The following is a 13,770-nucleotide window of genomic DNA, read 5'->3' as shown; positions in this document are numbered from 1 at the left end:
TGACCCCTCTTCAGCCATCTGATGAGTTCTGTATCGCTCCGCACGAGCGCGATCCAATTCCAAGTGTGGCAGTGTGGATTCTCTGGCTGCATCCGATGAGTGGGGATGGATAGTGTCAACCTTTTGCTCCTCCAGATCTTCCACTCCTTCTTGAGCTAACTGCTGGATGCTGTATCGCTCTGCGCGGGCACGGTCCATTTCTAGGTGTGGAAGAGAGGATTCGCCTGCTGTCGTTGGCTCCGGGGGTTCAATTACGATGACCTTTTGCTCTTTGATGTCGATGACCTGTTCGGTGGCTAGTTGCTGTATCCTGTAGCGCTGTGCGTTCGCACGGTCCATCTGCTGCTGTGGTAACATGGAGGAGCTTGCTGTGTTCGGAGAAGATGGATCATCGATTGTAAGGATGACCTCCTCTTTCAGGTCGATTGTGTGCTCCTCGGGGAATTGCTGCATTCTGTAGTGCTGCGCACGTGCTTTATCCATGTCAAGTCTTGGAAGTGTTGAGACCTGTGCATCCTGACCACCAGAGGGCGGAATGATGTAGATGTACTCCTGCCTCGTGTCGATGATATGCTCCTCTGCGAAGTTCTGTGCTGGCATAATCTCTGGCTTTGTGGACTGGACATTTTCAAGGCGTTGCGTTGGTACGGCAAGAACTTTGGCCTTCCCTTCTTCCTCCTTCTTGTGGGGTACGTCGATGATTTCATGTTCTTTTAGCAAAAGAACAGCCTCTTGAGAATTCTTCAGCTCTGGTGGGGGAACGTATACTGACGTTTCCTTTTTAGCCTGCTCAACATGCAGGTAGGACTCACCTGGTAAATCAAATTCCTTCGCAATATCCGGTGACAGCGGAGTGATATCGGAGATCACCTCCAACCCAATCATGTTGATGTTTGTTTCCTTTGCTTCCAAGGTATGTAGCTCTGTCTTAGATTCTTGGACAAGTGCCTTCCACAGATCTAATATGGCAATCTCGCTGGGCTTTAAGGTAGTGTTTGTCACATCAGCAAGTGGTTCTACTCCTCGGGCTGACATTTCCTCTTGCTCTTCCCCACGGTAAATTTTCGGTGCTTTGAAGGTGTCAACAGTTGTCTTTTCTGCAACATGGGCTTCCGTCTCAGGTACGGTAACTTCCTTGGAATCATTGTACCTTATTTCCGGCACCTCAAGCACATTGTCGGAACGAACCTGGATGGTATCTTCGTGTGCTTCCTTGAGTAGAGATCGCGGGACTGCTTGTAGGGACAATGAATAGTCGGGATAATTTTCTGTCTCCTCTACGTGGTACTCAGCATGTAACTGTTTTGATTTTGGAGAAATCACAACAGGCGAAAGGTTAACGTCCGCCACCGTGATCTGTTCCTGCTCTTCATGGAATTCAAGCTTGGGGAGATCCAGCTTCTTCATTTGCTGAACCGCCACTTCTACCTTTCCGAACGCGTCCATGTCCGCTAGACTTATGTCAGCATTTTCCATGACGTATGTTGCCTCTAGATTCGTGGCCTCTCCGAGCTCGAGATAGTTCTGGTTTTCGTCAGCAAATTTGACGTCCATGTAAAGGGTCTGTAACTCGTGGCTGTCGGCCTTATTCTCGTCGTCTTTCGGGACTAAGCTCACCTTTGCCGACTTCTGCACTACCTGTGGGATTTCCTCTGTTTCTCCCAACTCCAGCTCTACCGACTTTTCCTTGACTTTGAAGTTTCCTCTTGGAGGTGGGGACACAGGTCTCTGAATTAGGTGAACCTCATCCGATATGACGGGAGATGGTTCCTCTGCAAACCCCACCTTTGGCTGTTGTCCTTTTGCCATGTATAACTGCCCCAGTGCCATCTTTGGCGTCGCTTTCATTGGCTTCAACTCTTCGAACTCGACTTCTTCAGCTACTTCCCATTCAGGCAGATCCCCCTCTACAGCAGTATGTATCGACAGGGGAACCTGTACAACTTGCTGCTGATTGACATACACGTGGGCAGCTTTGTCTATCTCTATTACATCGACCACCGCCCGTTCGATGATTGGGGGCTGGATTCTACGAGCTTTCTCCAGTTCCAGTTTTTCCAGTTCGTTCTCAATTCCTTGATTGTACTGTGGTGCTTCTGTCTTCTGTAGAGCCACGTTCTCCACCTTGCCTTCCAGACCTTCTATGATTTCGTATGTTGGCGTTTGAATGTCGAAACCTTCAAAAGTGCCTGCTTCTTCAGCAGTGACATGCTCCTCGGCCTCTTCAGCTTCGAGATACGCTGATTCTTGTGTTTCTGTTATCTCTGAGTTGACAGACGAAAGCACCACATCTATGTTCTCAACTGCGGCCTTTTCCCATGGAATAGGTGGCTCACCTTTCCTAGTTTGCTCTGCCTCCACCACGACCTCATCTTCCGTACCCTGAAGGTAATTAGGAGCTGAAGCCTTAACTTCCTCTGAATTGGCCTTGTTCACCTCCTGAGACACTGTTGAGAAGGTGCAGGATTCAATTTTGTATGGCTCGATTGCTGTACCAAGTTCTTCTTCTTCGAGGGTGATTTTGTTTTCTTCGCCACTGAGGTATTTCGCATCGTAGGACGACACCTCATCTGTGTTATGTTTCCAGACCACTTGCTTGATCGGTTCAAAGGTTGTCTTCTTGAAGTCTAGAGGCTTCAACTCTGCGTCAACTTCTTCGGGTTCCACGGTGACACTTCCTTCTTCTCCTCGATATAAAGGTACACAAACATCCACAGTGCTCTTCACCACCATATGGAATGGCACTTTGGTAATTTTTGTTATGGGGGAATTTTGATACTTAAACGCTGGTATTTCTTCAAGGGTGGTCTTCAGTTTCAACTCTCGTTTCGTCTCCTTGGCTTGACTGAATTGTGGCTCCTGACTTGCCTGCTGAAACACTTCCGGCTTAAGTGATCTCTGCTTTTCTGTTTGTTTGATGGTAGCTTTTGTATAAGTGAACTTTTCAATGTTCTCTTTAGCCTCTTCCAGCTTCAATTCCTTTCTTGCCTCTTCGGCTTCCAAGTATTTTCCACGCTGTATCTTTGCTTGAAACACTTCCGGCTTCACAGAAGGTAGCTTTTTTGTTTCTTCCACAGCAGCTTTCGAGTACGTCAATTTTTCAATGTTATCTTTTACTTCTTCCGCCGTAACAAACGTCTCCTCCTGTTTCCCTTTGTTATACTCCATTTCGGTTTTGACAACGGAAGATTTTGCCGTTGACAGCGTTTCGCCAGTTTTTGCCACTGTTGCTTGGTGCCATTTAATTGGGGCTATTTCAGCGACGTTGCCTACTGGACGTATCTTTGTCTGCCCTTGGCCAGCTTCCATGAACACGGGAGATTCGCTGATTACTTGACTCACAAACGCCTTGTTCTGCTCCTGCTTTAGGATTTCGTAGCAGGGTTTTACATACACAAGGCCTGGTACCACTCCTTGTAGTTCTCCTAACGGTATCTTTATCACCTCCTCCACTGCGTTGTTGTAGTTGGGGTCCAGGCTTCTTGTTATTGATTCCTGTGCCCTGTTTTTGGTGACGTCTACGTACTCATAATTCACCTTCTGATACTCGAAGCTCTCTATGTCACCTGTAATCTTCTCTTCTTGTGGTGGGGATACACTTCCAGCAACCCCCCTGTGGTACTCAGCATCTTGGCTCTTTGCAGTCGTAGTCTTTGGTTGAAGGAGCTGCTGTGTGACATTGCTGTACTTTGGGCGGTCAAAGCTGACAGAAGGGGTGACCACGGTTGTACGTGTACTTTCTAATTCTAGTTTCAGTGTCTGCTCCGTGCCCTGGTTGTATACTGCATCTTCTGTCTTTACTTGTTGTACCGCAGGTCTGGAGAACTTCTCTGAGGCTTGAGAAACCACGTTGGCCTGCTGAAATTGCGCTGTAGCAATTTTCATATCCCCCAGTTGCTTTTCCTCGTAACCGATTCCGTACTGGATCTGCTTGAGTTTCCTGATCTCGTGTGTAGGCGTGTTCTCAATGCCCGAGTCTGACTCTTCCAGCGCCTCTATGACCCTTAGTTCCTTTTTGACCTAGTAACAATGAACATCCATGTTAGCCTAGGAGTCCTTCGACCACATACACACCTTTATTCATAACGTTGCAAGTGTGATAGCGTACTTGATTGGCTGATCGATTTCATGGACTTCCGTTTTTATGTTGCATGCCAAAAAGGTATCAAATGTTTGAGGAGTGTAGTTAAGCCAATATCTGATTGGTAGTAGTAGTAGTAGTAGTAGTAATGTTACATGTAGTAGCAGTAGAAGTAGTAGTAGTAGTTAGTAGTAGTAGTACATGTAGTAGTAGTAGTGGTGCAATAGTGGTAGTGGTAGTCGTAGTAGTAGTAGCAGTATCAAGCATGCTAAAATCTCAATATACATCATTATAGACAAATGCACTGGTCGTCAAAATCTGCCAATACCAGTTGCTCACCTCTGCAAGCTCCTGGCCACCGCCATGGCCATTGCCCCTAACTTTCTCCAGCAATGTTGGTAGGTATATATTGCCTTTTCCCTCAGTCACTGGCAGCACGAAATCCTCCTTTGGCCCCGCTGACACCATTGCTTCATCTACATCATCACCACTACCAGACTCCACTTGCTCCAACACCACAGGTATTGCAGACTCTGAGTCACTACCATATACTAAAGCATCTACCACCGCTGGTTCAAGCACTGCCAAGCTACAATCCCCCAAATCATTCTCTGTCCCATGCTTTAGCGCTCCTGCTACCAATGCCTTCCACACCATGGGCTCCTCGCCCAGTACCTCTTCTACTTTCTTCTTCCATTTGATTCCTGGCTTCGGCGGTGCTCGCTGCAGTCGGAACGGTCCTTTGATGATGATCCGCATACCTGGGCCCTTGATCTCCTCCTGAACGTGAATGGAGAATATTTTGTGTTGAAGAAGATGCAAGATGTGTCATCAGCATCTGATTACATCACTGGCTTTGGATATGATGATGATGATATGTACATAGACAGTAGAGATTTTTATTTTGCATCGCTTGTCATTTCATAATCTAATTGTCATAAACTAAAAACAAGTTTTCCATACTTAGTCTAATAATCTATTCCTGTCAGAAACCAACGTAAATGTCAAACAATTGCGGTATCAAGTCGCCTATTAAAGTACCATCAGCATAACATAATTTGCCATTGTATATTTTTAGAATGAAAAAACAACAGAATAGCATATTGAATAGATTTATAAGCGTGCATTGACACTTCTTTTACCTCAACTTCCTTTTCCTCCACCACTGTCTCCTCTATAACCTGTGTTGTTTTCTTCAATTCCCTGGCAGCTGCTTCAAAGTCCAGCCTGGATCTGGCATCTTCCACTTCAAGCACCTGGTCTTCATATATCCAGATGTGCGCCTGTGAAAAATAATCAGTGTCAGGTTGTGCTGTATACCTATGCATTCAATTTAACTAGTCAATTGCAATACTGCCATCTGATGTGACCCTGCAGTGTCAGACTGTTTTTTTTTTATCTTGTCTTGTTTCATACATACCTCAGGTACTTTTACAGGGCCCTGCAAACATCTGCATGGCACAATTACACTAACCACGATTCCAACCTTTCTGTACAAAACTGCTGACTTTCTGCCCCTTTCTTAAAGTTATCATATCATGGAAAAGTTTGTAAATTCATACCAGAAGGCAAACTCCAGAAGCATCCTAACATTGTATGTAATTATGTACAATGTACTTCTGCTAGGTCCTGAGGAATGTGATGTATGTGCAGAGTTTGTTTTTCAGTCAACTTGAATTAGATTTTAGATATTTTCTGCTGTTAAAAAATCATTATTAAGAATTTAGACAAACAATTACCCATTTTCCATTCTCATAAAACCACTCCTCTTCTGCCACGATCCTCTTGCCATCCTTGGTGTACTTCTCCTTGCCATCGGGCAGACCACCATTCATCCAGCCCTGGACTGTGGATTGTATCCCATTTCCATTTCTCTGCAAGATAATTAATACATTACAGAATGCATAGAATCTGCTCTGAAAATAAAACCCAACTTGGGATTACGAACACATCATTATAATAGTACAACAATCAAACTACAAAAGGAATGTACGTAAAAACCATGAGCTTTACAACAGTCACTGTACTCTTGATGTTCTCACGGTAAGTTGATCTACGTTTCATTGGGTCAACTTTAATATAGTGATACATATGCTGACTCACTTACCCACTTTACAGACAAAAGTACATGAAGTACATGTCAAATACATTGAGTTTTTGCTGTGGCTATGATTACCTATTCAAATGGCAATACAGCCATTATTTGACTTGTCCTACAAATCTGAGGGAAATCCAAGCATTGTCATAGGTGGATAAAAGGGTGACAACAGTAGATTTAAAGATATAATCTATTTTCATTGTATTGAGGGGCATTGAACCCTGTGTTAACGGCTTGCATCGACGGAACTGGGATTTCCAACAATTGGCTAAGAGGGATAGTTTCAATTATGCTGCTACAATGAATCATCTGAGTACATGCATTAAAATCATAACAGATGCCATCATGGCTACCCTTTGATGCAGACCATTTGCCAGCATAATTGTCAGGGTAAAAGATCTGAATGAATACAGCCGAAAATGCACTCATTTGTGCATAATCCACCAGGGATTGTAATGCACTTCTTTGTAACCGAACTGTATTTTTAAGAGACATTGTATGCCATAAGAGGAATAATTTATTAAAGGCTGTATTCAAATTAAGAAAAAGGAACATAATGTATAGATTGGTAACAGGATTCCTTAATTACTCGTGATCTCACTGCAATTATATTGGAAAGAAAGAGTTCCTTACCTGTTGCTCAATGATGAGCTGCTCATCATTTTCCCACATCATGGCTGCTTGTCATCAATTCTGCTCGAGGAGAAGACATTGGAAAAGGTTGAAGATTCTATTGCAGGATAGTGTTAAGTGACACTTTTTTCTTGTAGTGTCATTGAAGGAAAAACCTAAGAGTCTACAATTATAACTTTTGCATGGTAAATATCAACAAGCATCTTCACATCCAGTATTCAACAGATAAGTTTTCTATTGTTTGAAATGTTTAAGTTAATTCATGCTAGACAGCACTACTTTGAGCGCTTTGGATCTGTAAATCTAGTATGTGACACACCTTGATAAACCTAAAATGTACACCAGTTACAAAAGCAGCTGCTATTTTTTCCCTATCTATTCTGCAAAATTACAACAGAGATGGTATCTTGATGGAAATTTTAGTTACAAAGTTGAGGGATTGGGCTGCCAATTACTTCATAATAAGCAGTACATTAAAGGAAGGTCAAACAAATCAAAAGAGATAACAGGTGGCTGTCTTGTCAGCCCACAAAAGGACGTTTGACAATGTTTGCGTACAGCCTTTGTATTTTGGCTTGTGCTCTATTGTCTTGAGATGCTTGACCTGATCCAACTATACACACCACTGACTCACCCATCAACTATGTTAGGAGTGTGTTTATACAACAAGGGAGGGACCAGTATTGACCTCACCAGGGAATGGGCTGACATACATCCCAGTGTTGTATACTATGTACAATGCTTCATTAGGTGGTGCTCTCTCATTTTTATGCCAGGATATCTTCATTCCATTATTTACTTCCTCTTGCAATGTGGGACCTTTTTGTTTCTGTCTGGCAATAAGGCAAGTTATTCCAAAGTGATACCCCTATTGCAAGCTCCAATTAAGCCAAATCTGCAATAATCGAGGCCCATTATTATGGACTCTCATGATCAACAAACCTACAGGCATAACAAATACAAAGCATAGCTTTTAAAGAATTATTAGTAGGAATTTTAGATGCCAACAAGAGCTAAGATTAGACGATTGATGTTATCTGTAGCTTTGTAAAAAGACTTGTTGCTTAAAACTTACTAGGTGTATAATAGTTTTAAAACACGAACATGTACACCTGGCTACCGATGAATGGAGGAGTTGGCACATCAGTAACTCCTCATACAACAAAGATTAGCCTTAGGACAGATACTCAAGGACTTGGCTCATTTTGATACTTGCTTCAAGTCCTAAGTGACCTCGAATGAAGGAAAGACATAAAATGACCTAGAAGGGGGAGGGTAGTATGCTGATTTATACTGACTATGGCTACTAGTGTGTTATGGTGATGATACAAAATGTGAAATCTGTCGTGTTTTCGTATTGTAAATTTCTCCTTTTCGAGTACATTTAGGTATAACATAATGCTAACTTGTGGATTGACTAATGGTTTCCAGCACTACTGTGTAATTCACTGCACCTAATCCACAGGATTAGTTCTCTTAGGTAATACACTATATAACATCACAGGAACATGCATAGGTTAGACCTGAATTACTCAAACAGGAATGTGGAAACCTCGAGTGTAGAAAAAAGATATAAACTGAACATTTTTTATCTGATACTAGTAGATCTGTTGATGATATACTTAATGATATCCAATGACAAACATCAATCATGGCAATGACATAATGCTTATAATGTAATGTCAAAAACATTGTTTTTCTGTTTTACAAAACGTATTTAACGTTATATATACAAAACAGAAATGTCATAAAAAAAGATTGCTTGTAACAATCTACAATTCCATTGACCTACATGTTTACTAGATCATTGGTGGTAAAAAGATAATACAAAAATCATAATAATTCAAACGGCACAAAGTGAGAAAAGACTTCCGCATCTGTTAACATTTACATCAGGGAGACAGACTTATTATAAGAACCAAACTGATAGCAGGTAAAAACCGTATAGTTATGAACAAAAACAGTCCAAACTTATCAGAAAATGCGGTTTTTGCACGCAATCTGATGATCATACCATAGATTAACATGCAATGTGCCTAAATTATGACCTACAGAGAAATAGAATTTCTCTTCTGACTTCTAACATTAATGAAGACACCTGACAAACAAATTAGTTTGACCCTCTGGCTCCCACTCTTTTACATCCCAGGGCAGGGACAAACCTTAATGAGACTCTTTTAGGGGTCAGGGTAAATGTGGACTCATCATAAAGAATTTCTCAAGGCCTTTAAAGCATTTTCCAACCAATCCCAAGTCACAACAAAGCATTTACACTACCCACTAGGAGTTATCCACCATACAGGTATCATCTGTAGTCTTAATATCATGTTATTTGACCGAGAAATAGCAGGAGTTTGACATATAAGGGGTCAAGTACCACAATGTAATGCACATGGCCACACCTACAAATTTAAATGACAAATCACTGAGCTATGCCATAATTGCAGGTTGGGTTTTCATCTTTAATCCCTTCTAAACGATAAGTCACACAAAATATTGTCTAAGATGTCTCTTATACAGTTGTATGAGTCAGATTCAGTAATGTGTATGGTGTCATGGAAAGTTTTAAATGATTAAAACAACTTCAAGGTCAGAGGTCTACCTTGGTCTCATTTATGGTACAATTCTTCTGGAATCTTCAAGTAAAATCATTCACACATGTATACACTCAGTCACAAATCACAGTCAATGAACAAGAAATGAGAAAAAATAGCAGAATTGGAAAAAGTACCAGGTGACTTATCTGTGTTGATTTTAGCTGTAGGTGTGCCCCCTAAAAGGTCAAGGTGTGTCACACACCAGCTTTACTGACTGTACAAAAGAACATGCAACTATCTAAAGCCCTACACTGCCTAGGCTAAATCGACCTCGGAATTTTCACACAAAACAAACAGATCAAATGTCTTCCGAACAGTTAAGATGTGGTAAGAATACTGTGACATCATGGAACTGTCCTGTAATCCTAAAAGTGAACTTCCTGTCATCAGCTGTCCCCTCCTCTGAAATTATTGATTATTAGGCACAAATTGTGTAACTTATAACACTTTAGGCTGCTTTACATGTAGCTGTACACACTGTCAGGTATTCTTTGGTAGTATAGTCTTTGACACTGAGTTTCCAAGAGTCAGATCTTGCGACAGTTAGTAGAAATGTCATATAGAAGTCTGATAAGCGACATGTATTCATGTTCATTAAAAGATCACCATTACAATCTGTAATGTTAATCATTCTTTCTATTCTTCATTCTTTGATAGTTTAGCATCTGAGTTTTAGTTTAAACAACTTCTTAAGCAGACATTTGAAAGTGATCATTCAATGAAAACAATTACAGTTAAGAAAAGAATTAGAGGACAATAATCAGTATACAAAGAAAACAGTGACTTTTGGGTCATCATAACATGAACTCAAACATTTAAGTGCTTGTAAAATGTCATAAAGTTTCAAAAGTTTCGAGTACAAATGATATCAGAGATCTAAGACAGTCTACTCACGATTATGAAGCCCATTTGAGAAACAGAAGCACACGAAACGTTGTCCCACGATGTATGAAGGACTTGTTGACATGAAGAGTCGTCCCCCCTCTCCTCCACTGGACGCTTCAGGCCAGCAGTAACACAGTTGAAAGGCCACCTTCTTGCATGGCAGTTCACAGGTGGAAGAACCACTTCATTTGCATCCTGACAATGCCGGCAGCACGCATCGGCATGCTAACCATGTGGATCACCCCCAGGCAAGATCTCCAGGCTACACTTTATTAAGGGGCCTGCTGCTAACTTTTACTAAAGATATCACTTTCTTGCCTTAAGCATAAGATTGGACTCAATGATTGTGTTAATGAGATTGAAAAATACTATTTCGCAGAGCCTTTTTCGTAGATTCTAAAATACTCAGGAGGAGAACAGTCGTAATCTGTGTCAGTGAACAACAACAAAGTTTCAAATCATGTGTTCAAAGAGGGTGACCAGGTTTGGAATGCCACAGGCTACCAGCAGGGCACGTATCCATATTACCGAACATCCTTGTGATTGTTATGCCTCTGCAAATGCTCGCTGACCTGTGAAATTGTTGTGGCTTTGATCGTACGGCTTTTCTTCAAATTTGTTGAGGGCTCTTCCACCACACAAATGTGTGGTAACGTTGAAAATTTTGCTGTTATTGGGATTTTTTCATGGACCCTGTCATTACCCATTAAGTTTGAGATGTTTATGTGACAGCCACTGGTCTTTCATTCTAAATTTGCCTAAGTCTCCCTTTCTTCGACATATATCAACTTTTCTTCATGCCTGCACCTTCCTAATTTCCCACTCTTCAGTATATTTTTAAAGACGGTGTCAGTTTAGACAGAAAAGATCTCTGTTAAGGGGTTAGTTGCAGTGGAATAGCGACATGAATACTGCCATCGGGTGAAAATAAAGTGTCAGATGTTCAGTGAGGTAACTTTGTGACAGACACTGACAGGAACGCAATTATATCATGCCAACACCTGGCAAGGACAAGGATGTACACTTCATTTAGTGATTGCAAAGGGCTGTCAGGGGCTTCTTTATCCTGAAACCAGTGGCTAGAATAGATATGCCAGTTATGCTGTAGAGCAATGGCTTAAATAACTGCATCCTAATCCACCTAACTTTGAGCTATGATCACTATTTACAACATCATCATCCAGGACCTAAAATAAATATTTACACCATACCGCTCCTTATGTCATCACACCTACATGTACACATGAAGGTGTGATGATATAGGAGGTATGGTGCACTATATATAGACTTCCCTCCATAGGAACGAATACATTATGTACAACCACGTCTTTATGGGATCGAAAATGAGCTCTCTACTTGAGTATGATGTTATTTATTGGAAATGGTTTAGATAGAAATCTGGAAGCCATGATTGGGTTGATTGTGTCCAAGTCCTCTTTATGTATGATTACATGACTTGAGCTTTTGTACATTTTATATCTGTAGCCATGACCTCCTCCTCTTGGGTTGTCCAGTTGGGGACCTGTCCTCTATGACACGCTTCCCAAAGCTTTCCTTACTACTGGATCTTCTGAAGACGGGGAAATATCGATTCGGATACTTGTTCCCCTGGAAAGTTGGGACAGAAAGATGAAGCATTATGTAGGTAAGCCGATGAAGGTTGGAGATCTAGGTAGTAAGGTATAAGAGGTGTCAGTTACTCAAGGGACTGGCACATTGTGCTTTAGGGATAAAACTTTTAACGTGGTGGTTATTCTAGTACTACGAGTACAGGCCTTACCCCTATACTCTTCAGTCTGTGAGTGAAGTGGATTACCTTAACTCCTTTCTGACTTCCATAGGATGATACAGAGCTGGCCCCATTATCACGAAGGTCCACGTAGTCATCCCCATCTGTAGGTACACAAAAAAAATGTAGTGAGATGTTGGTGGGTGTGTATGGTGCACAATTGTTAAGAAGACAGTTCATGTATTCATTGGCATTGCCAATAGCTGTAAAAAGATGAATGAAAACATTATGCAAGTACATGTACAGTAGTTCTAACATCCTCTTGGAACCACGAGGGATAGTTACTGCAGATGTTGCAATCCACACAGCAGCATCGTGCAAATAACGTTACAGTCTCGACCTTGTGTCACTAAATTTTGAATTGTACTTTTAATGTGTGATTCTTCGTTATAGCCGGTATGTTTCGTAAAATGAACAAAGGCTAAATGGCACAAACTTGAAAGTCAGTTTTTGTTAGGATAGCAATAAACAACATACGATGATGTTATGTGATGATAAAAGGTGGTACTTACAGAATACATGTAGTTCTGGTGGAGAGTGCCTCCTGTTGACCATGGCCGCCTTTGGTACAGTGGTGTCTGCAGTACCAGGGGGCGGGGTAAGCGGCGCTGGGGGCTGGGGAGCGGGTCTTTTGGGGTGAGGGGGTATGGATGGGGATCTGGAGCCATGGGGAGGCGAGAGGAGAGGTGGAGGTGGGGAGGGGTAGCCATTTTGCAATGATTGGGCGTGGAAAGCATGCGCAGAGGCGGGTGCTGGCAGCAGTAAGAAAGAAGACAGACTTAGTGTTAAAATAACTGGTTAATATAAAGAAAAGTGTTGTAATCCCATAGTTATTATTGAATATAGAAATGTTGGAAAATACATAATGAAGCACTGTGACCGCTGGTATTATTATGCTACCGAAAACTGTCATCGGGAAGTAATATTAGTGATTTCAAACGTAATAAGTGATGGTTACAAAACAGCCTTGAGTAAATGAAATCACAGCTAGAGGTTAAGGAAACAGCAATAAGTTGACAAATAATGGAAAAACCCGACGGGAGACATATGTTGAATCCCTTTGAAATGCACTTATTAGACTTAATCTTGTGAACTACGTGGCTAAGTACTATTTCAAGTGTATGATTGCCAGTATAAGCCATCATTGTTGGCTGTGATTTGGATTCCCATCTAGGATCCAACACTTTTCGCATTATGATGCACACATTTTACGTTACAGTGACTTAGGCCTACGTCACATTTCCTACCCGGGGCCCGGCTGGGCTGTTTGCGGGTAAGAAAAATTAAAGCTTATGCCAATAGATATGCACAAGGCATGCTGTTGCATCATTTTTGGTCCGCTCTGTGTTTATGTTGTCCTTTATATCGTACTTTTCGTCCCCCCAAACTGCCCGGCTGGACCCCTTTGTGAAAATGTGACGTTAAGCCCTTTTATCAGGCCTCAACTCTAAGAAAGAAAACTCATCCATTCAATTCTATTTATTACATGTATAGTGTTCAGTCATCTTATTCTATACGTTTCACGTAAAATGGAATAGAAACTGAGGCCTATAAAACATTTTTGTCATTTACCCTTTTGCTAATAGATACAATATCATGCTGCCATATTTGCTACATGTCTATGTTAATGCGACTACGACTGCAACTTTATATAATGAAATTGGTGATCATCCCGGGCGTCCTGTTG

General features: G+C 41.6%; 1 protein-coding gene across 1 annotated transcript in view; it reads right to left on the bottom strand.

The window, feature by feature from the left end:
* The window catches only part of LOC118426440, a gene marked incomplete in the record, with an annotated part of 32,036 nt that overhangs the window by 7,327 nt on the left and 10,939 nt on the right, over positions 1-13,770 (bottom strand). The window contains 4 exon segments of the mRNA XM_035835819.1: positions 1-4,020; positions 4,421-4,861; positions 5,224-5,364; positions 5,821-5,955. Of these exon segments, the coding sequence (XP_035691712.1) occupies positions 1-4,020; positions 4,421-4,861; positions 5,224-5,364; positions 5,821-5,955 (4,737 nt within the window).

The sequence above is a fragment of the Branchiostoma floridae genome, chromosome 11 (genome assembly GCF_000003815.2).
Source record: "Branchiostoma floridae strain S238N-H82 chromosome 11, Bfl_VNyyK, whole genome shotgun sequence".
Taxonomy (NCBI): Eukaryota; Metazoa; Chordata; class Leptocardii; order Amphioxiformes; family Branchiostomatidae; genus Branchiostoma; species Branchiostoma floridae.
This window is presented reverse-complemented; position numbering and strand designations above follow the sequence as displayed.